This window comes from Littorina saxatilis, linkage group LG1 (assembly GCF_037325665.1).
Source record: "Littorina saxatilis isolate snail1 linkage group LG1, US_GU_Lsax_2.0, whole genome shotgun sequence".
Classification (NCBI taxonomy): Eukaryota; Metazoa; Mollusca; class Gastropoda; order Littorinimorpha; family Littorinidae; genus Littorina; species Littorina saxatilis.
The window spans coordinates 3,385,653-3,409,177 of NC_090245.1; the positions used below are offsets into that span (position 1 = coordinate 3,385,653).

The 23,525-nt window shown below is 45.9% G+C and overlaps 1 protein-coding gene across 3 annotated transcripts in view; it reads right to left on the bottom strand.

The window, feature by feature from the left end:
* LOC138959477 (genetic suppressor element 1-like) overlaps positions 1–23,525 on the bottom strand; it is a 119,012-nt gene that overhangs the window by 18,842 nt on the left and 76,645 nt on the right. For 2 of the 3 annotated variants that reach the window (XM_070330991.1, XM_070331007.1), the window contains exons 3-11: positions 10,661–10,876; positions 9,888–10,087; positions 9,342–9,493; positions 5,978–6,175; positions 5,187–5,396; positions 4,566–4,879; positions 3,910–4,046; positions 2,790–3,618; positions 256–486 (exon numbers count right to left, since the gene is read on the bottom strand). In XM_070330991.1, coding sequence (XP_070187092.1) covers positions 256–486; positions 2,790–3,618; positions 3,910–4,046; positions 4,566–4,879; positions 5,187–5,396; positions 5,978–6,175; positions 9,342–9,493; positions 9,888–10,087; positions 10,661–10,876 — 2,487 coding nt within the window. The remainder of the gene's footprint in view (positions 1–255; positions 487–2,789; positions 3,619–3,909; positions 4,047–4,565; positions 4,880–5,186; positions 5,397–5,977; positions 6,176–9,341; positions 9,494–9,887; positions 10,088–10,660; positions 10,877–23,525) is intronic. The other variant, XM_070330999.1, reaches the window with a different exon arrangement.

Here is a 23,525-nt window from a genome sequence, read left to right on the forward strand (position 1 = left end):
AAGCCGCCGAATGGTACCGTAAACCAAGAATAGTGACGTAAGAAAATAGAATGTCGTCTTTTGATTTGGAACGTGACGTGTTTTAGAATGGAGATGTGGTAGTGTGTGTGTGTGTGTGTGTGTGTGTGTGTGTGTGTGTGTGTGTGTGTGTGTGTGAATGTCTGAAGAGTACTCGGGTCCAGCGCGAGCGTTTTTTATTATTATTATTATTACATGTATTATAAGGAGTAAATAATATCTGTGTACGACATGTACCTTTCTTCTGCTCTGGAGGCACAGGCCTCAAGCGTATCACGGACAGGAACTGACACTTTTCCAGAAAGTTTTTCTCCGGGGGCAATGCCCTTTTACTGTCCGACAGGGGAGATAACCGGAAATTTGGTGGAGTGAGGTCACTCCTTTCGTCGTCTTCGTCTAGTTCTACGGGACTGACGCTAGGCTCGCCCATCAGCTTGCGTCGCTTGCACAGGAACTCGCTCGTCAGATCTGTAACACACAACAGATGATGAAGTGACTACCAAAAGCAAGATTCTTTATCCTTAGAAGGCTCTGAGTAATTTGCAATACAAAGACAGTATGTGACCATGCCAAGTCTGTATGAATATTGTTAAATGTATCATTCATATCAGTAATCCCAATGCATCTACGTCCTCGCATGTTTCAATAACCCACCCAACTTTGACATGGATGACAGGATCTTTTCCATGCGCACTTGGTCATGTGCTTGCGTGTACACACACAGGGGGATAAGGCACTAGCAGGTCTGCACACAGGTTGACCTAGGAGATCGGGAAATTCTCCATCCTTAACACTTTCGCGACGGGAGGTGACTAAATTAGTAACAGCGCTGACACGCCCACGGACGGGAAGTGAATATTTGAGTAACAGACATACAAGGTACACGACTCGTGATTGCTTCCCGGTTTTTGAAGCTTGCAATAAATTGAGTTGTTTCCCTTGATACACGTGGCTTGCTCTTCCGCCATGTGCAAATTAGAGAAGATTTGAGTGGTTTTTTCGAACAAAAAAAATGAATCGAAGGCGAGCCTTGTCACCGGAGGAGATTCTCCGGATGTTGGATCTTGAGGATCCTGTAGATCATGATTCCGACGTGTTGTTTTCGCCTCAAGAAATCGATAATAGCAGTGATATTGAGGAAGAAACAGTCCTGTTGTTGCTAGTATGAGTCGGCAAACTACACGTGGTAGGGTGGTACTGCATGGATCTTGGAATCGTGTAGTTGCAAGGGGGGCGTGGCAGCACTGATAACAATGGATGGCTGGAGCCTTCTAATCCTTTTGGAAATGTTCATAGGTGTACAGTTGGGACTTTGTTGTGAAAATGTGACTTACATTCAATATGGATTACCTAGACATCATTTGGTGAGTGTCACAGTTTTGTTTCATTTGAGTCAGGATGCTGTGAGTGAATGCGGGATTTGCTTGTTTTTTTCTTTGTACTGTCTCCTTATTTCTGTGTAGAATTTTAACAATATTTCAGCTAATTCATAGGTTTTACACCTTGTTTTGTTATAAAATTATTTATAATACTTTCTGTTAAAAAATAACTTTTAAACAAGAAGGGCAAAGCCCATACGACTCACATGCTTTACACATTTTTCCTACCAAAATACATGTGACCTTGACCCAAGGTCAAGGTCATCCAAGGTCATGCAACACAAAGCTGTTAATTCAAGACATAGGAAGTACAATGGTGCTTATTGGCTCTTTCTACCATGAGATATAGTCACTTTTAGTGGTTCACTACCTTATTTTGGTCACATTTCATAAGGGTCAAAGTGACCTTGACCTTGATCATATGTGACCGAATGTGTCTCATGATGAAAGCATAACATGTGCCCCACATAATTTTTAAGTTTGAAACAGTTATCTTCCATAGTTCAGGGTCAAGGTCACTTCAAAATATGTATACAATCCAACTTTGAAGAGCTCCTGTGACCTTGACCTTGAAGCAAGGTAAACCAAACTGGTATCAAAAGATGGGGCTTACTTTGCCCTATATATCATATATAGGTGAGGTATTGAATCTCAAAAACTTCAGAGAAAATGGGAAAAATATGAAAAATAGCTGTTTTTTAGGCAACATTTATGGCCCCTGCGACCTTGACCTTGAAGCAAGGTCAAGATGCTATGTATGTTTTTTGGGGCCTTGTCATCATACGCCATCTTGCCAAATTTGGTACTGATAGACTGAATAGTGTCCAAGAAATATCCAACGTTAAAGTTTTCCGGACGGACGGACGTCCGGACGTCCGGACGGACGGACGGACGGACGACTCGGGTGAGTACATAGACTCACTTTTGCTTCGCATGTGAGTCAAAAAGCAGTGGAAAAGAAAACACACACAAAAAAACGTTAAAAAACACAAATTATCCCCCTTTCACCCCCCCTTTGCTAAAACAAATCGCGTGACAAACTTATAAATAGCACGACTGAACTGGGCATCCATTTTTTAATTAGTACACAAAATTTGGTGGTGATTGGACTTAATTCAAGCTTGCTAGACAGATTTCTTTACAGTTACTGTTTTTTGGGAAGTTTCTTGGTGGCAAGCTTGGGCAGGCAGGACGTTAACGCCGTGGCAATGCTAGTCACAATAGTGTTAACCCACCAGACGTGGCCGAGACACGAACCCACGACCTTCCGCTTGGGAGGCTGGCGTCTTATTCACTTGGCTATAGCGCCCGTCAACGGTCAAGCATTGCAATGAACAGGCCACTTCCATCCTCTATTCATGATTGGTTTGGGTTTCTTCTTCTGATTCTCACCTTTCTTGTTCTGAAGAGTGGTCAGCTGCAGAGCCCCCAACACGGCCAGCTTGCTGGAGGTCAGCACAAGGTCAGCGGGAAGGCGGTCGTCCACCACGGTCAAGCGGTCTCTCCTCCGTTCCTCCTCCTCCTCCAGCTCGCACTCCTCCTCACTCTCGCTCTTGTACTCCCCCTCCTCCCTGGCTTTCTGCAGCAGATTTTCTCTGGCGTCAAGCCTGCTGACGGCGATGGTCGGCACGACAACGACGGGCGGCAAAGAGGGCGGAAGGGCCGGCACGGGGCCGTTCTCTTCCCCCACCACAACTACGGCTGCAGGTTGAGAGGAAGCAGCGCTGTCTGTGACGGTGGGAGGGGGCACACCGCCCTCCCTGGATGAGCACTCACGAGCCAAGCTCTTGAAGTCAAATTTCTCCACGCGGTGATTGATGAAGTTGGAATTGAGAATCTTGGCCTCCGGTGTGCTGCCGAACACACGCACAGTGGCCGGTAATGATGAAGAAGAAGAGACGTCTTTGGCCGCTGCGCTGCTGTTACTGCGATGATTGTACTTCCCACTGCTAGAGGACTGCGATGCCGACACAGTTCCTGGAGATTTGTTGTCATGACTGACAGCAGCGGCACTGTTGGTCGGCTCGTCCCTCTCGAAGGGGCGGAATAACGCAGTGTCCGTGCTTCCTTTGGATGAAGAAGATCTGTGGGGCGAGATGAGAGGCGGCGGCTGTCCTTTGCTCTGATCCTGATCGCCGTGCGGTGCAGGGGGATGATGGTAGGAGTGGCGGGAGGACTCGGAGGGCGGGCGGTCTGATCTGGGCAGGCTGTGGTTTTCATACTGCACGCACAACACACAAGGGGCATTAGTTTTGTGAGCACCTTGTACACCTTGTACACCTGTGCTTTTCGGGATAAGCAGTGGGTTTTCTTACTTTCTCTTTCTCTCTTACAGTGTGGGATGCTTCAAATGCAACGTGAGCTTGTTTTTAATCGAACATAACATATCTATACATTTTTGGATTCAGGAAATGATAAAGAATAAGATGAAATCATTTTTGGATCAATTACTAAAATACTAATTTTGATTAGAATTTTGTGATGATAATGGTTGCTTGACCCGCAGTCTTACCTTTTGATGATAATGGTTGTGACGGGGTGAGGATGAAGAATAGTGAGACTTCTCGTGGCTGCCCTCGGAGGTGCGACTAGTGGGGCGAGTGTACTCAGCTCCCCGGGGTGTGCCCTGGCTGATGGAACCTGCTTTACCTGGGAAGCCATCAGGTGCACATCGTTAACATTCTGTACAATTAACACTTGTGACATTAATGGAACATTATAAAAGGTATGCAAGTCAAAGAAGAGGCTTCTTTAGAATATGATTTCTCTTTCTTTCTCTCCCTCTTACACACACACTTCACTTAAATAAACAACATTAAATAAAAAGAATTAAAACCATTTATATATAGATAGTCACATCAATAATGTTTGAAACTTGAACAACTATGACAGTGCACAAACCGAGGTTAGACACTCAAATATTGTAATGACAAATGAATCATGAGCCTTACAATCCAGCATGAAGTAAACAAACACTCAAATATTGTAATGACAAATGAATCATGAGCCTTACAATCCAGCATGAAGTAAACAAACACTCAAATATTGTAATGACAAATGAATCATGAGCCTTACAATCCAGCATGAAGTAAAAAAAAAACACACCACCAAAGAAGCATCAAAAGGGTGAAGAGATGTTAGAGGTCCATTGGTGGCACACTTTCTTACCTTCCTTACTTTTATGCGACGACGAGTGTGACTGATGATGTGTGGGATGTTGATGATGATGATCGGAGCGATGTGATTCCCTCTCCCCCTCTCTGTCGCTCAGGTAACGAGATGGCACGGTCAGGATGTCTCGTCGGTCCGAGTGTTCCGCGCTGCGCTGCTTCTCACGCTCCAGCTCACGTAACCTTTCACGCTTCACTAATTCCGCCTCGCGTTCCCTGTCCCTCTCCCTTTCTCTGTCCTTTTCACGCTTCTCTTTTTCCTTCTCCTTCTCTCGCTCTGCTTCGCGACTTCGGTCCTCTTCAGACTTGGATCTGCGGAGAAAAAAAAGATGTCAGGAAATGTATCATCTTGTACAAGGAAAAAATGTACAATTCTCAAAGGGAAAACAAGAAATCTTGCCATAACAGAATCATCTACAGTGATGGACCCCCCCCCCCCCCCTTTTTTTTTTTAAACAATTCCAGATTTAAAAAGCCCTCCCTTTTAAGACCCTGTTTTTTAAGATTTTCTGTTCAGAAACTGTAAATTGACCCCCCTTTGAAGGGTCCCTCACCTTATTATCTCAGATTTATTTAGGTGTTAAAATGGGGGTTCCACTGCATAAATCCAGTGACTCACCTTTCGGCCGACACCTGTGAGGTGCGCGCGTCAAGGGCCTGTGCGCTGCCAGGCGACAGGTAGGCGTACTGGTGCAGGAGCTCAGGCGGGTAGCGGGCACCAGCCGACAGGAGCGGGTGCATGCCTGGGTGGGGGACTAGCCCAGGGGGGAAGGGGAGGAACGGGGCTGCTTGCATCAGTCGCAGCCTCTCCATCAGGGGGTCCTCGTACCTGGGACAAAGGAGGGCAGGTAGGAGGTACAAATCACAAATCCTATCTTCCATTAAGGTTGTAGTTTTACACCTGTCTGTTTATAGCTAGTACACATGACTATTTCTATAGCAAAATAAACTGCAGGCTTAATTCTTGTTGGGTAAGTATACAAAACTAGGAACTATACCATCATAAATGATTTGAAAACTCTTCATTATAACTGCAAAGCTGTGTCCAAACGGCATTCCCTAAATGAGCTGCTTGTCTAGATATATGTCTGTCACACAAATCAAACCTGCAGAGGTACATGTTCATGTAATACAGAACAAACTTCCTGTCAAACGGAGGTTATGACTCAAAACCTAACCTCATCCAGTTACTGTGCTTTTTTATCTCGGCATATTCAGACAATGAACCGCAAAAAAATGATTTCTTAGCTCTTGATTCAAACAGAATGTCTTATAAAACATACTTAGTCTGCCACATCTCTAAGTTTAAAATTCACAATTAACTAAGAAAAACATTCTCTTTGACAATTTTTTTTACAAATGAATCAAACAACAATGCAATGAATCAACAACGATGGTGCAGCAACACACCTCATAGCAGCAGACTGAAAAGAGGGATGCTGGAAAAAGGCCGGGTGATAGGCGGCGGCGTAGGCAGCCTCAATTCCGTACGGCTGCAGTGCGGCAGCAGCAGCAGCGGCCCGGTGAAGGTCATCCTCTGGCCGGTACGGGTGGAAACCTCGAGACAGGCTCTCTTCTCGCGACATACCAGCACTGGTCTGAGGTGCTCTGAAAGATTCAATTAACTGTGTGTAAGATTGTGCCACCTTTGTTGCAACTGTCAACATATTAGGGAAAACAAGAGGAGCAAGAAATCCGTTTAAAGAGTATGGCAAAGTACAGTTGAAAATAACACTGTATACAATACTGTTGAGTGCAGGGAAAGTGAGAGGGATTACATCTGATTCCTAAATCAGAAAACTATCCTGACCTTGACAGTACATACATGTATAAGCAATTCCAATCTAGATGTAAATATGTAACCAAACTAAGTTTGTTTGTTTGTTTGCTTAATGCCCAGCCGACCATGAAGGGCCATATCAGGGCGGTGCTGTTTTGACATAATATAACGTGCGCCACACACAAGTCGCAGCACAGGCTTCATGTCTCACCCAGTCACATTATTCTGACACCGGACCAACCAGTCCTAGCACTAACCCCATAATGCCAGATGCCAGGCGGAGCAGCCACTAGATTGCCAATCTAAAAGTCTTAGGTATGACCCGGCCGGGGTTCGAACCCACGACCTCCCGATCATGGGGCGGACGCCTTACCATTAGGCCAACCGTGCCGGTACCAAACTAAGTAAAAGCTTAGCTTGTTGTACAGTACCAAGTGTTTGTATTGTATCATATATGCCACCCTATATTTATCTCATGAAGAATGTTGTTCAACCTTTTAAATGCCTCCCATTTCTGTAATATTCTCCATCCTCACCTGAGCAACTACCACTAGCAAAAAGTGAATTACCTCCCTTGCCCCATATTGCCTGTCAATGCAATAGATGCTACCAAATCTAGGTTTGATTTCTGCCCAACCTACTAGTTCAGTGTTGAAGTCAACATATCCATACGATTCCCAAATCAACTTGAGATCCAACTGGTGGATGAAGCACATCATGACAGTGGAACCCCACTTTGGAGACCCACCGTTTCAAAACTTCCGCTTTTAACACCTTCCTATTTCAGTCTCTTCATAACCTCCCCATTTTAAGACTCCCCCCTTCAAGACCTGCGTTGTTGGAGGTCTAAACAAGTCGCGTAAGGCGAAAATACAACATTTAGTCAAGTAGCTGTCGAACTCACAGAATGAAACTGAACGCAATGCAACGCAGCAAGACCGTATACTCGTAGCATCGTCAGTTCACCGCTCACGGCAAAGGCAGTGAAATTGACAAGAAGAGCGGGGTAGTAGTTGCGCTGAGAAGGATAGCACGCTTTTCTGTACCTCTCTTCGTTTTAACTTTCTGAGCGTGTTTTTAATCCAAACATATCATATCTATATGTTTTTGGAATCAGGAACCGACAAGGAATAAGATGAAAGTGTTTTTAAATTGATTTCGAAAATTTAATTTGAGTTAATAATTTTTATATATTTAATTTTCAGAGCTTGTTTTTAATCCAAATATAACATATTTATATGTTTTTGGAATCAGAAAATGATGGAGAATAAGATGAACGTAAATTTGGATCGTTTTATAAAAGAAATAATTTTTTTACAATTTTCAGATTTTTAATGACCAAAGTCATGAATTAATTTTTAAGCCACCACGCTGAAATGCAATACCGAAGTCCGGGCTTTGTCGAACAATACTTGACCAAAATTTCAACCAATTTCGTTGAAAAATGAGGGCGTGACAGTGCCGCCTCAACTTTCACGAAAAGCCGGATATGACGTCATCAAAGACATTTATCAAAAAAATGAAAAACACGTATGGGGATATCATACCCAGAAACTTTCATGTCAAATTTCATAAAGATCGGTCCAGTAGTTTGGTCTGAATCGCTCTACACACACGCACACACACACACACACACACACACACATACACCACGACCCTCGTCTCGATTCCCCCCTCGATGTTAAAACATTTAGTCATAACTTGACTAAATGTAAAAAAGGGGGGGGGTCCAATGTACAAGTATGAGGTATTATTCCATGGTGTTTGTAATGCACTCACAGTTGTCTAAAGACCTGCATTTCTCAGATTGTTGGAGGTCTAAAGAGGGGGGTGGGTCCAATGTACAAGTATGAGGTATTATTCCATGGTGTTTGTAATGCACTCACAGTCTGGTAGCTGTCTTAAGACCTGCATTTCTCAGATTGTTGGAGGTCTAAAGAGGGGGGTGGGTCCAATGTATAAGTATGAGGTATTATTCCATGGTGTTTGTAATGCACTCACAGTCTGGTAGCTGTCTAAAGACCTGCATTTCTCAGATTGTTGGAGGTCTAACAAGTCGCGTAAGGTGAAATTACTACATTTAGTCAAGCTGTGGAACTCACAGAATGAAACTGAACGCACTGCATTTTTTCACAATGACCGTAGTCCGCCGCTTGTGCATAACGGAGTGAAACTGACAAGCCTGTTCAGCGCGGTAGTGGTTTCGCTGTGCTGCATAGCACGCTTTTCTGTACGTCTCTTCGTTTTAACTTTCTGAGCGTGAATTTAATCCAAACATATCATATCTATATGTTTTTGGAATCAGGAACCGACAAGGAATAAGATGAAAGTGTTTTTAAATCTATTTCGGAAATTTAATTTTGATCATAATTTTTATATTCTTAATTTTCAGAGCTTGTTTTTAATCCAAATATAACATATTTATATGTTTTGGAATCAGGAAATGATGTAGAATAAGATGAACGTAAATTTGGATCGTTTTATATTAAAAAAAAAATTATTACAATTTTCAGATTTTTACTGACCAAAGTCATTAATTAATTTTTAAGCGACCAAGCTGAAATGCAATACCGAAGTCCGGCCTTCGTCGAAGATTGCTTGGCCAAAATTTCAATCAATTTCATTGAAAAATGAGGGTGTGACAGTACCGCCTCAACTTTTACAAAAAGCCGGATATGACGTCATCAAAAGTATTTATCGAAAAAAAGAAAAAAACGTCCGGGGGAATGATCACACACACACACACACACACACACACACACACACACACACACACACACCACGACCCTCGTCTCGATTCCCCCTCTATGATAAAACATTTAGTCAAAACTGTACAAGTATGAGGTATTATTCCATGGTGTTTGTAATGCACTCACAGTCTGGTAGCTGTCTTAAGACCTGCATTTCTCAGATTGTTGGAGGTCTAAACAGGGGGGAGGGGGAACCACTGTATAAAAATAAGGTATTATTCCATGGTGTTAGTGATGCACTCACATTCTGGTGGGTGTGTGAGCGGAGTCCTTGGCGGGCGTCCTGTCCTCGTCCCTGGAGTGAGAGGAGTGGGGGCGCTGGTCTCGCTCGTGCTTCACGTTGTAGTGGTCGTAGGACGAGCCTGTGCTGTGTGTTGAGGGCACGCGGTCACTACTCTGTAACACAACAAACACACATAGACATTTTACTCAGCACTACAACAAACACACATAAAGATATTTTAACCACACAGCATTGTGGCAGTAACAAAGGATATTCTTTTTTGCTTCCAAAGTAAAATGGCTCTAAAGATACTCAGTTGTTGCAGATTCACAGACACTATCACAAAATTAAAACCTTCTGCAGGAAAGGTACACAGGTCATTGAACCACAAACGAATATAAACACTATTTCATAAATAATCAGTTTTATCTTTCTCCTTAAAAATGGAGTTACGTCAAAATTCCATGATGACGTTGACATGTAATTAGGCAGTTAATTGTTACACAGCCTCTTCCAGCTTCTCTCACTGCAGCAAAATCTGTTTAAAGACTCTGAATTCAGCCTCACCTGTCTGCCGTCAGTGGGGTGGGCCATGCTCTGCGTGGGGGCGATGGTGACCACGGGGGGAGAGTTGAGGATGGTGCTCTGACTGGTGTACACCAGCGGGGGTGGTTGGGGGGCTCGCTTGGGCGTGGTTGACCGAGGGCTGCCGCTGTTGTTGGGCGACCCGCTGTGCTTGGCTGCGGCCGCTAGAACTGCCGCCTCCTCTGTAAACGATACGAGGGAATCCGGTCAAGTTCAGGTCATGACACAAAACAAGCAATCACAACAATAACAAAACTGTTCAATTTAATTAACACATCAAATGACAACCTAAATGCTAAACTTGGTTATGAATCTATCTGTAGAGTAGAGTAGAGCAGAGCAGAGCAGAGTACCTACAGTACAGAGCAGTAAAGCACATGCATAAAACAGTATAATATAACTGTGTGTGTGTGTGCATACACTGACATGTGTACTGTGTGTGCTGTGTACACTGTGACGTTGCTTTTAACTGTAGACAGAAACTCAACAAGCTCTCCAGCAATTTCCAGACCTCTTCCATCTTACAGCCAGTAAAACTTCCATCTTACAGCCAGTAAAACTTCCATCTTACAGCCAGTAAAACTTCCATCTTACAGCCAGTAAAACTTCCATCTTACAGCCAGTAAAACTTCCATCTTACAGCCAGTAAAACTTCCATCTTACAGCCAGTAAAACTTCCAAAATAACCTCCAAGCAAATAAAATCCCAGCTAAAAACAAAAACAAACACACAATCTCAGTAAAAACAGCTTGTACCCTGAGGGTCCTTGGCTTGGTGAGCCAGCTTGCGCAGAGCGGCTGCAAAACTGGACGTCCTGGTGGCATTCAGCGCCGTATTGGATCCCACCGCAGATAATCCGTTGCTAGGCGACCCCTGGGACAGTGGCGGCACGGTGGCGGTCTTTGGCGTCATCTTACCGCTCGCTGGGCTCAGCATGCTCAGAGCTGGAGGTTTTGAACCCTGCCCCAGTCCTGTCACACAGAAGAGGAGGAAATGGTTTTTACTTTGTCACGTTTTGTGTACTGACCAATCTGTTTAGATAAGATAAGATAAGAAAACTTTAATGTCCATTTTCTTTTTACACAAACATGAGACATTTTACTTTTGGCACGTATCACATTTCTAATAACACAAAGTATTCTGGTCAACCCCTTGTGTGACCACTGTTTGTAATTCAATTAAGAGTAAAATCCGAGCCACCAACCAACCAACCCATTCACCCACGAACCATCCTTCCCCCCCCCCCCCCCCCCCCCACCCCCCCACATACACTGCACAACCGAAGTCCTGTATTTCAAAATCATGACAGTTACGTGGAAGCAAAGAGTGTACAAAGCAACAGCTTGCTCAGTCTTGTTATACCCAATCTACTCAGGAGCACTAACAGAGGCTCATCACAAAATTATCTCAAGTGATTTTGCGAGACTGACAGAAAAGGAGGAAGTGGAAACTAAACCACAAACAGCTATTCTGAACTTTCTTTTGTTATTAATTTAGACAAAATGTCCCCTATGCAGGAAGCAGAAACTGATCCAAACCACACTCACACAGATATATATAAAAACAAGTCATCATCAGACGTCTTTACCGCTAAGCTGTTAGGCCTGTCATCATCGGGGAAAACGAAACCATATCCTACTCCCAACAATGCAAATGTGGACCAAAATCTCATCACAGCAACACGAACATTATGCATATGTTACAGGTAAAACTCATCATGCATATGTTACAGGTAAAACTCATGTATATGTTACAGGTAAAACTCATCATCTTCCTCCTGAGTCAGTTAGGCTTGCTAATCCATTGTTGTTCCACCTGTGACCCATGCTATGTACACACCTGCACCTGTAATATTCATGCACACAAACCTAGAACATATGTTGGCCGTTATCACCGCGTTAGTAAACACGACCAGACATAACAGAGAAGAATTACTCCGATATGAAGCACTACCACTTGCCTTATTCCTTATGTAAAGTATCACGGCATGAGTAAACAGAACAAGAGAAGACGTTTGAGGATTACTCTCAATATAAAGCACTGCCTTTCTATGCCTTATCACAGCTCAAATAAACAGAATGAGTAACAACTTTCGAGGATTACCTCCAATAAACGACACTGCCACTTGTCTTATTATCTTCACGGTTGCTTCTACTCAAAGAACCATCATGAAAAAGGGTAAGCTAACCTTTCCAGCCCTTTGAAAGGTTCCTATCTCTTCCGCCAAAGAAAACAAACACAATGGCAGGAAATGATATTGAGTCAGGGCACTGGGCACACAACAACCCCTTGTGTGACCTCTTCAAACAAGTCGCAGATCCTTTACAAACGCCAGTAAATGGAAGGGCTACAACACTCCACATAAACCCGGCTAACACACACTAACCTTTTCACGCGCCCCAACACACACTTAACTCCCACAGGAAGAAATCCAACTGCCATAAATACCTTCCACAACTGCACCCTGAGAGCGTGTGTGTGTATATCTATCTATCTCTCTCTCTGCTCCACACAAAACCTTCCCCCCCACCTGTCACAAAAGGCAACTACCTGTATTTTGTGTTTGGCTAGGCGCCACAACCTGTACCACCAGCACGGGGCCAGGTGAACATAACCCTCCCCGGAACGACAGGTAAAGGGAGGGAAAATCAAAAGCAGTGAAGACTGAGGAGGGGATTGAAAGACTACACACAGAAATCAAACGGTGAGACCCTGTGTCAATCACACGGTTATATACACTTAGCCTCAACAGGTATACACAAGATAAGGTGTCTCGACTACCCCCCCCCCCCCCTCCACTCCCCCTCGCTTTCTCCCCAGCTTACCTCAGCCACTGAACAGTAGGGTGGCAGGTATCCCTCCGGAAAAGCAGGTTTATAGCCAACAACTCAAACACCCCACTATATCCATACATACACACACCGTCACAACACAACAGGGCTTTCGGGAGCAAGCGAGCAAGGGAACAAGGGGTAGACGGCCGCAACCTCGCCGGGTGGCACCTGGGGTCAAAGGTTAGGTCAACACTGACACTGAACGGTACCCTCTCAATGCACATCTCAGGACACCGCTTAGAACAATTTTCACCTGTGAATTTTATGAGGGCAATAGCTATTTGAACACGGCTTAGAACAATTTTCACCTGTGAATTTTATGAGGGCAATAGCTATTTGAACACGGCTTAGAACAATTTTCACCTGTGAATTTTATGAGGGCAATAGCTATTTGAACACGGCTACTGACAATTTTTACCTGTGGATTATATGAGGGCAATAGCTATTTGAACACGGCTTAGAACAATTTTCACCTGTGAATTTTATGAGGGCAATAGCTATTTGAACACGGCTTAGAACAATTTTCACCTGTGAATTTTATGAGGGCAATAGTTATTTGAACACGGCTACTGACAATTTTTACCTGTGGATTATATGAGGGCAATAGTTATTTGAACACGGCTCATGGCAATTTTTACCTGTGGATTATACGAGGACAATAGTTATTTGAACACAGTTGATAATCTTGACCTTTTGGAGTTCAGTGCCCGTACTGCACAAGGTACCACAACGAGGCATAGGCTTGAATTTCTGTTAACAGTGAAATATGTAAGTATGATGAACACAGCTCCCAGTGCCAGTTGTCAAGTAAGGTGGGCTTGGGTACCGCCACAACAAGGTATAGGCTTGAATTTCTGTTAACAGTGAAATATGTAAGTATGATGAACACAGCTCCCAGTCCCAGTTGTCAAGTAAGGTGGGCTTGGGTACCGGTATTAATGATGGCATGTCAGAGACTAAATCCAAGCGTTAGTGTTTCTGTTAGTGTTTCCTGTTCGCTACCATTATTGTCTATGACAGCTTTCTTTGAAACTAAACGATGATCCGAGTCAACGATCTCACTTTATTCATCCCCAAAAAATCTCTTCCAACATGCAATGGCCAATGCTTCTGAGGCTTACTAAACCGCTCGGTATAGGCTCAGACATTGAGTCCTGACGTCAAGGATATCCACAAGCACATCCTCCTCAACTCTCAAAGAACCCCCCATACACACAAATCTTCTTCTTCTTCTTCAGCGTTCGACGGTTGTGTCCCTCATAATGTTAGGCCTGCTGATGAGCACAGAAATGTGAATTGACTCATGGGACAACAGAAGTACACTGCAATTTCCCTTTTAAAATGTCAAACAAACTGACAAAATCCGGTTCTTTAAAAGGAGGTATAGTCTTGAATTTGAGGTAAACCAACTCTCTCAACAGAAAACACCAGGAAGCAAAGTCTTAAAAAGGGGGGTGTAAATGAGAGGTCGTAAAGTGGGGGGTGTAAATGAGAGGTCGTAAAGTGGGGGGTGTAAATGAGAGGTCGTAAAGTGGGGGGTGTAAATGAGAGGTCGTAAAATGGGGGTTCTACAGCAAATAATACCAGGCTTCACGCCCCACTGACTTCAATGTCCGCGGTAGCGCGGGCTCTCATCGTCCAAATCCCGCAACAGTCGAACCAGACCCGCTGTGGCACCAAGCCCTCTGTGTCTTGTCTGCCTGGCTGAGTCTTATTACGCCCAATACCGGGTGCTTCCCTCGCCTCAAACACCGCCACGGATGGCTGCTTCCGCACAGCGTGGCTCCTGATACGGTCTGATTAGCTCACATATGGACAACACTATAGAAAGGAGAAATCTATATGGTTGTAACAGTGAGAAAGTGTCCGAGAGAAGAGTGATACTCATGCTGTCTTTGTCCCAACACCGCCTCACACTGCAGGACAGCAGGTGCTCCTGGTACAGTCTCATTAGGTCACATAGAGAAAACGGAATACTAGATGTTCAAGCATATCCTGTACTAAGGTTCTGCAGCAATATCTGTGTCTGTGTCTGGCTGCAGATGACGCCCCAAAGAGAGAGTGGACCACATAAAACAGGGCTCTGTCTGTGTCTGGCTGCAGATGACGCCCCAAAGAGAGAGTGGACCACATAAAACAGGGCCCAGGAGAAGAACAAGAACAGAGGCTCCTTCCTTCTCCCAGCCCCATTTAAAGCAATTACATCGGGCTGCAAACGTCATACTTGTACATTTTCATGATTCTGCTTCTCCCCTGACCTAGAGATCACACCCAAACAGGGAATCGACCACATAAAAGACGGCTCGGCAGAGGAAGAGAGACGCTCTCCCCAGCCCCATTAAAACGCCATGCGTTACAGGGCGCGGCAAATGTCATCAGAGGCAGGTCAGGCAGAATGACCCGCCACCCCACTTATCGTTCTCTCCCCAGCCCGGAGAGCTATGAAAGGGAGATTAGCCGGCACGCCTCCCGCGATAAGACCCTGCTCGTGCGCCTGGCCTGTGCAATGACTATCTCTCCAGCTCCCCAGCACGATCATCAGCTGTGCGCAAGGTTTTAGCGGGAGTGCTGAAAACACGCAGAGCTAGAAGCTTCCGTTTGGATTTTGTGAAGATTTTATTTTAATCCTTTCTGGAGTGACTGGGGGGGGGGGGGGGGGTTGGGGCGTTTAGAGTCAGTGTGTAACTGTTTCTTTGTTGGCCTCGGTTTATTCTTCCAACGTGATAGATGAAAAATGATGTTGTGATGATTTTATCCACATCGTTGTCCTTCACACATATTCAATCGCGCGGATGACAACACCAACGTCTTTTCAGACGTTCAGATTAAACAGCTCACAGAATAACCATTATTTGTTTGTTGTTGTTGTTGTTGTTGTTGTTGTTGTTTCTTCCTTGATTTGTGTACGTTATCACAGTTTCGAATCAGCAACATATATGCCATCACAATCACCACAAGTAAACGTGTTACTGAGACCGATGACACAATTACCCCTGTCTGGAATCATGTCATGTCACAGTATGAGTTCAAAGATAACGCTCGTCTGTGTGACAGTGTGTTACCACAGCCCGGGAAACACATCCCATAGCAAAGGAAACATGATGCGTACAGAATACAGGACTAAACGCTACTAAATACAACACAAGTCACAAACCTGTTAAAAAGGGAAAATCCAGACGCATCATAGTCCTGCATTGTAAGCCTCGCAGTGGTTCATCACACAGATCTATACCCTCTTCATTTCAGCTACAAATGCACCAAGCAATCATACACATTTCTGATCCAATCCAACCAGCCAAGGAGACGAGGCTCTCGTGTCTTTGGCAGTAGCCTGTCTACCAACGAGCACTCGACGTACTTCGATTTTTGCCACCAAGAATGTGAGTCCAGAGTGAGCAGCGATCCGACAAACGCTCCTGCTTGATTTACACACTCTAAGGTAAAGAGATCACAGTCATCACATCAATATGGCAGCAAACCTAGTTTCTCCATCAACAGGATCCAACACACAAACACTCCACAGAACACTGAGCAAACTGTCTACGTCGAGCAGAAATCCACACCACGGCAACAAGCCACGCTCCATCCACAGTACACAACACAGATCCCGTATATAGTACATAGCCCAGCCCCCTACACCTAGTATCATCATCATCAATCGAGTTTCCAACGAGATATCTCTGATACCACATTCAGTCCAGCCAGCGAGGGGTTGAGCCCTTGTTCTCATTAGCATAACTGTTCCCTAGGGAGGGAAGTGGTCAACTAGGGGGAGGGGGAGACGACCGCTACAGCCAGGCCCGGTGATTATTGGTCTCCCGCTGCCCCGGCTAATTGGACACAGCGTCCAAGGGTCGAACTCCAAGTGCCATCAGGGACCGCTGGCACAGCCATTATCCACATGCCGCGCTTCTCCTTCTGTATGAACCCCCAGGGACCGCTGGCACAGCCATTATCCACATGCCGCGCTTCTCCTTCTGTATGTACCCCCAGGGACCGCTGACACAGCCATTATCCACATGCCGCGCTTCTCCTTCTGTATGAACCCCCAGGGACCGCTGGCACAACCATTATCCACATGCCGCGCTTCTCCTTCTGTATGTACCCCCAGGGACCGTTATCCATTATCCACATGCCGCGCTTCTACTTCTGTATGTACCCCCAGGGACCGTTATCCATTATCCACATGCCGCGCTTCTACTTCTGTATGTACCCCCAGGGACCGTTATCCATTATCCACATGCCGCGCTTCTACTTCTGTATGTACCCCCAGGGACCGTTATCCATTATCCACATGCCGGGCTTCTCCTTCTGTATGTACCCCCAGGGACCGTTATCCATTATCCACATGCCGCGCTTCTCCTTCTGTATGTACCCCCAGGGACCGTTATCCATTATCCACATGCCGCGCTTCCCCTTCTGTATGTACCCCCAGGGACCGTTATCCATTATCCACATGCCGCGCTTCTCCTTCTGTATGTACCCCCAGGGACCGTTATCCATTATCCACATGCCGGGCTTCTCCTTCTGTATGTACCCCCAGGGACCGTTATCCATTATCCACATGCCGCGCTTCTCCTTCTGTATGTACCCCCAGGGACCGTTATCCATTATCCACATGCCGCGCTTCTCCTTCTGTATGTACCCCCAGGGACCGTTATCCATTATCCACATGCCGCGCTTCTACTTCTGTATGAACCCCCAGGGACCGCTGACACAGCCATTATCCACATGCCGCGCTTCTCCTTCTGTATGTACCCCCAGGGACCGTTATCCATTATCCACATGCCGCGCTTCTACTTCTGTATGTACCCCCAGGGACCGTTATCCATTATCCACATGCCGCGCTTCTCCTTCTGTATGTACCCCCAGGGACCGTTATCCATTATCCACATGCCGCGCTTCTCCTTCTGTATGTACCCCCAGGGACCGTTATCCATTATCCACATGCCGCGCTTCTCCTTCTGTATGTACCCCCAGGGACCGTTATCCATTATCCACATGCCGCGCTTCTACTTCTGTATGAACCCCCAGGGACCGCTGACACAGCCATTATCCACATGCCGCGCTTCTCCTTCTGTTTTTCCCCCCAGGGACCGTTATCCATTATCCACATGCCAGGCTTCTCCTTCTGTATGTACCCCCAGGGACTGTTATCCATTATCCACATGCCGCGCTTCTCCTTCTGTATGTACCCCCAGGGACCGCTGACACAGCCATTATCCACATGGCGCGCTTCTCCTTCTGTATGTACCCCCAGGGACCGTTATCCATTATCCACATGCCGCGCTTCTCCTTCTGTATGTACCCCCAGGGACCGTTATCCATTATCCACATGCCGCGCTTCTACTTCTGTATGTACCCCCAGGGACCGTTATCCATTATCCACATGCCGCGCTTCTACTTCTGTATGTACCCCCAGGGACCGTTATCCATTATCCACATGCCGCGCTTCTACTTCTGTATGTACCCCCAGGGACCGTTATCCATTATCCACATGCCGCGCTTCTACTTCTGTATGTACCCCCAGGGACCGTTATCCATTATCCACATGCCGGGCTTCTCCTTCTGTATGTACCCCCAGGGACCGTTATCCATTATCCACATGCCGCGCTTCTACTTCTGTATGTACCCCCAGGGACCGTTATCCATTATCCACATGCCGGGCTTCTCCTTCTGTATGTACCCCCAGGGACCGTTATCCATTATCCACATGCCGGGCTTCTCCTTCTGTATGTACCCCCAGGGACCGTTATCCATTATCCACATGCCGCGCTTCTCCTTCTGTATGTACCCCCAGGGACCGTTATCCATTATCCACATGCCGCGCTTCTACTTCTGTATGTACCCCCAGGGACCGTTATCCATTATCCACATGCCGCGCTTCTCCTTCTGTATGTACCCCCAGGGACCGTTATCCATTATCCACATGCCGCGCTTCCCCTTCTGTATGTACCCCCAGGGACCGTTATCCATTATCCACATGCCGCGCTTCCCCTTCTGTATGTACCCCCAGGGACCGTTATCCATTATCCACATGCCGCGCTTCTACTTCTGTATGTACCCCCAGGGACCGTTATCCATTATCCACATGCCGCGCTTCTCCTTCTGTATGTACCCCCAGGGACCGTTATCCATTATCCACATGCCGCGCTTCCCCTTCTGTATGTACCCCCAGGGACCGTTATCCATTATCCACATGCCGCGCTTCCCCTTCTGTATGTACCCCCAGGGACCGTTATCCATTATCCACATGCCGGGCTTCTCCTTCTGTATGTACCCCCAGGGACCGTTATCCATTATCCACATGCCGCGCTTCTCCTTCTGTATGTACCCCCAGGGACCGTTATCCATTATCCACATGCCGCGCTTCTCCTTCTGTATGTACCCCCAGGGACCGTTATCCATTATCCACATGCCGCGCTTCTCCTTCTGTATGTACCCTCTTCGGCCATTCCTTGAACCCTTGTCACCTCCCCTAACACGACAGGTAGATGAGAAGAAAGAGAAAGGGAGGTAAAGGCCATACTTCTATGTCACCGTGTCACCACACTCTCAAGTCAGGTGAGGTATGGGGTGTTACGCGCTCTACATAATTATATCTTACCTGAAAGTATCTCCCCGACCCCACCCCACCCCACCCCACTCCCTCGTTCTTCTCTTAAAGGAAGAACTTCAGTCGACCGTTTTTTGTCTGCTGAGTGTAAAAACTATCAAAACCGTTTTCACAACCTAATCTCCACTATTTGTATGGCATTTACCGCTATATCTTGTGTTGCGCACACGTTGCACTACAAACGAATCTGCTACCAATCAATCTACCAATCAATCATGGACTCACAAATCGTGTGCAACCTACACCAACACAGGCAACCATCGATTTCTGTTACGACAGTCATTACTCCAGCACGACTAGATTCCCTGAGGGTAATCGTACCAAGGGAAGCAATCACACTACGGTACTCAAAACTAAGTCTTGTTACTTCCCTTAGTCCAGAAGCCATGATCATAACATGATGACATAAGCGCTGCTGTTTATAGCGCGGTGGGAATTCTGTCATATCTGGAACAATCGTGCACTTGGTGAAGAGTTTTTGAAATTTGGCATGGAGTTAGGTATGGTCATAAGGTTTTCAAAAACCATCGCAAACAAATTCAACCTAAAGTTTTGTTGCCTGTTTGCGCAAAATTCAATATGGCCGCCGACGGAAGCAGTAAATGTTATATAGCAGCTCCCATTTTTCTAGAACCTTGTCAAATGTCTGCTATCCCATGTTTTCTAGTGCAAGGAATCCAAATATGAGATCTCTGGTGTTTCACCGCTATTTTCAGGGTCAAAGGTCATTTTTCAAGGTCATTCTTTGGAATGTATTAACTTCAAAAGATGATATTGGGTTGTACACCCATGCGTGAGCCCTGTGAACTGACGGTTCAAGTTCTTCAACTCACGACTAACTATTTAGTTAAACACGAATTATGGTGCTCAGAATTGTCGATGTTATAGATATGGTCGACTGGTCGTAAGTTCTGAACTTAGTCACTGGCACTGTTTGCGCAGCCTCCTTCACACTTGCACAGTGGACCACAGCGAAGACCAGCGCGATGACACTTGCAGTTTCCTTTGCAAGCAACCAAGCAGTCACAGTAGAGCAACAGTGAGCACCCTGTGCTGGCGTCAGGCAGACTTGTCCAGTATGGCACCCATGCCTTGGTTCTCTCATTCCATTCCCATCCCCATTCACTTGGGTTTGGAATGTTGGAGGTTTTGGGCAGATGAAAGCTGCGATGAGCAATGCTCGCTTTGTGTGCTGGAACAACGCATGCTGGGTTGGTGGGATGGATTCCAGAGGTTTGAGACCAACAGTAAACATCAGCTTTCTTGCTTCGTTGACAGACGTTGATCTACAGTTTTGGCTGTACATCAGCACAGTGAAACGCTCCAGACGCTTGCTGCATGTGCAGTGAGTCGAGTGTGAGGCTGGTTGGGTCCTGTGTGATGGCGATGAAGGTGTCAGTGACCTCAGGAAAAAGTGTCCCATGCATTCCATGCTGTCTTTTTGCCAATTCCGAACATGGCCGATGTTACATCACATCCTGTGTAGGAATGAAAGAAGGGAAGTGCCTGGCAGCGTTGAGGTCCCGGCTGTTGAGCAATGTAATGTACTGGAATGTCTCTGAATGTCTTTCCTGACCCAAATCCAATACACAGCTCTGACAGTTTCAGCTGATCAAAGTGATGGATGGCAAGAACCACCACATCTGTGTCCACTGTCCTGAGGTAGGCCTTAGTGTGTCCCTGCTCAGCAGCATGGCAGAGATGAAGCATCATCCGTGTGTCAGCTTCTTCTTGGTGGCAAGGAGATAAGGCTGATATATCTGTTGGTCTGTTAGTGAGCACAAGGTCAACCTTCGTAGTCAGGAGATGATATCTTGCATCAGTGGTATGTCGCACTAGTTGCTCACTGAGGAACTGGAACAGCTCATCCTTGTTGTCAGACTCCTTGATGAACTTCTGCCAGTCAGCTCCCTTTGGAATAGGTATCTTTGCTGAGACTCTATTTCGCCTTCCTTCACTTTCACCCCGCTTGGCACGAGTCTGTGATTTGAGACTTGCATCCTGATATGTGTCCCAAACGGCATCCACTCCTGTGGTGTTGTTGGTCACCTGGCTCTCTAAGAAGGGTAGCAAATGCATAAGTGTGTATTCTTCAAACACAGTGGCACGCTGGGGCTTGACAATATGGATGATGGCTGGCATATCCAGTACGATCACAGAGGCTTCTTTTGCTGCAGGAGAGCGTCCAGGATCGGGCATTCCAGGCAGGCAGCCAAGAAGAGCAGACTTTGTACCTGACATCAGTTTTCCACAATCACACAAGGAAGGAGGCTCACGCTGAATCTCATGTCTGAAAAAGTCGTCCATATCACCATCAGGTCGTCCTTGCAAGGACAGAAACAACTTGGTGATGAGCGCCGCATTTGCCCTTGCTGATCCCAACTAGTTAGCACCCTTCTTCAGGTCCACAGGTGGCCGGTTGCTGAAAGTGTACAAATTGGCCCTTGGGATAACATCAGACAATGGTTTGGAGCAAGTTTCAAGTCTGTCCCTCACAAACTCTGTAAACATGGCCTTGCCGATGTTTGGAGCTTCCCTCAAGCAGTTGACAATTACTGGGTCCATGACTTCACCGGTGTCCAGTGTGACGAGCTGGGAGCCTGTCTCCTTGAATGGGTTGACCACTGTTCCCTCTTTCACAAGATAGAGCAGTGCTTTGAGATGTTTCAGGAATTTGTTTTGTTCAGCAACAGAAGACTCTGGGTGCTCTAAATTGACTTCTCTGTTTGAAGCTGAAAGACTTTCATTTTCAAATTCATCAATGACTCTCAGGACCTCTGGTTTTGAGAGTTCAATAAACTCTTTTTCCTCTGGCTGACCATAGAGTCCTTTTGCTCCACTGTCCTCCTTCAGGAATTTGATGCTGTGCTCCTGGCTCTGGTCAAGCGCCATGAGGGAGAACTTCTTGTCACTGCGCTGCACAACGAACTTCCCTTCCTCAAAGGCTTCATGGACACTTGGATGGGTCTCTGGCAGACAAGCCATGTCCTTCAGGAAGACAGGCATCCAGCGGGCATAGTTTGTGTGCCCAAAAGCAAAAAACCATGGGCTATGAAGGGGGCCATTTTGAATGACATATGTACCTTTTCAGCTTAAATGGTGAGACTGAGATATTCAAGGAGTTCAGAAATAGACTCCCAGTGGTCGAAAACATGGGTATAGAGACTAATTGTTTCTTTTTAAGTTGAGTAGGTTCAGAGTTATTACACTCTGAAATGAAATGACCTTGAAAATGACATATGAATGACCTTTGACGTTACAATGACCTCCAAACGTAAAATCCATCTTGGATATGGGTTGCTTGCACTAAAACACATGTGAAAAGTTGTATTTCTCAATTCTGTAGTGGTAACAATGGTTGTAATTTGGCAGTCCTTTTTCCGGGTGGCGGCCATATTGGATTTTGCGCAAACAGACCAATCGAGGTCGAGCTCAATTTGTTTGCGATGGTTTTTGAAAACCTTGTGTCCATACCTACCACCATGCCAAATTTCAAAGACTCTTCACAAAGTGCACGATCATTCTGAATTCCTTCTCAGCTATTACTCTGCGAGACAAAATTCACAAGGTCTAGCGTGCATCGCAAAACAAGTTCAAACTCAATTCGTGCGCAAGAACTTTTTCTTAATCGTAATGCATGTTCTGTGTATGAAAATACGAGACACACAACTAGCACTAGTTACAATATGCAAAAGTAAAAAAAATAAAAATTAAAAAATCAGAAAAAAACACCTTAAAAATGACATCCCGGTGATACATAGTAAGGACAGTGCGGTCAGTGACCATTGCTGGACCCAGCGACTCCCTATCCACCCCCCACCCCCCTCCCCCAACAACCCAAGGGAAAACCAAGTTCTTCAACCTCGCTCAGCTATCCTTTTCCTTATTGAAGTCAACCACCTGTAATTATGCAGGATTACAACGACGACCAAACACCTGCTACCGAGCAGTCGCTGTGCTAAACTTCGTGTTTCACGAGGTCTACTATCAGTTGCGACGAGCCAAGCCGCAGCGAGCAGTCAGTCCCCTCTCTCCTAAATCTTCAAGCCCGTGGAAGCCGTGGCATAATCCTCTTCCCTCGCTCTCTCTCCTTCCAGTCGTGAATCCTACCAGCATCACCGCTGTCTGTCTCAACGGTGCCAGCTTTCAAGCTTTGGTGCCAGTCCCTGC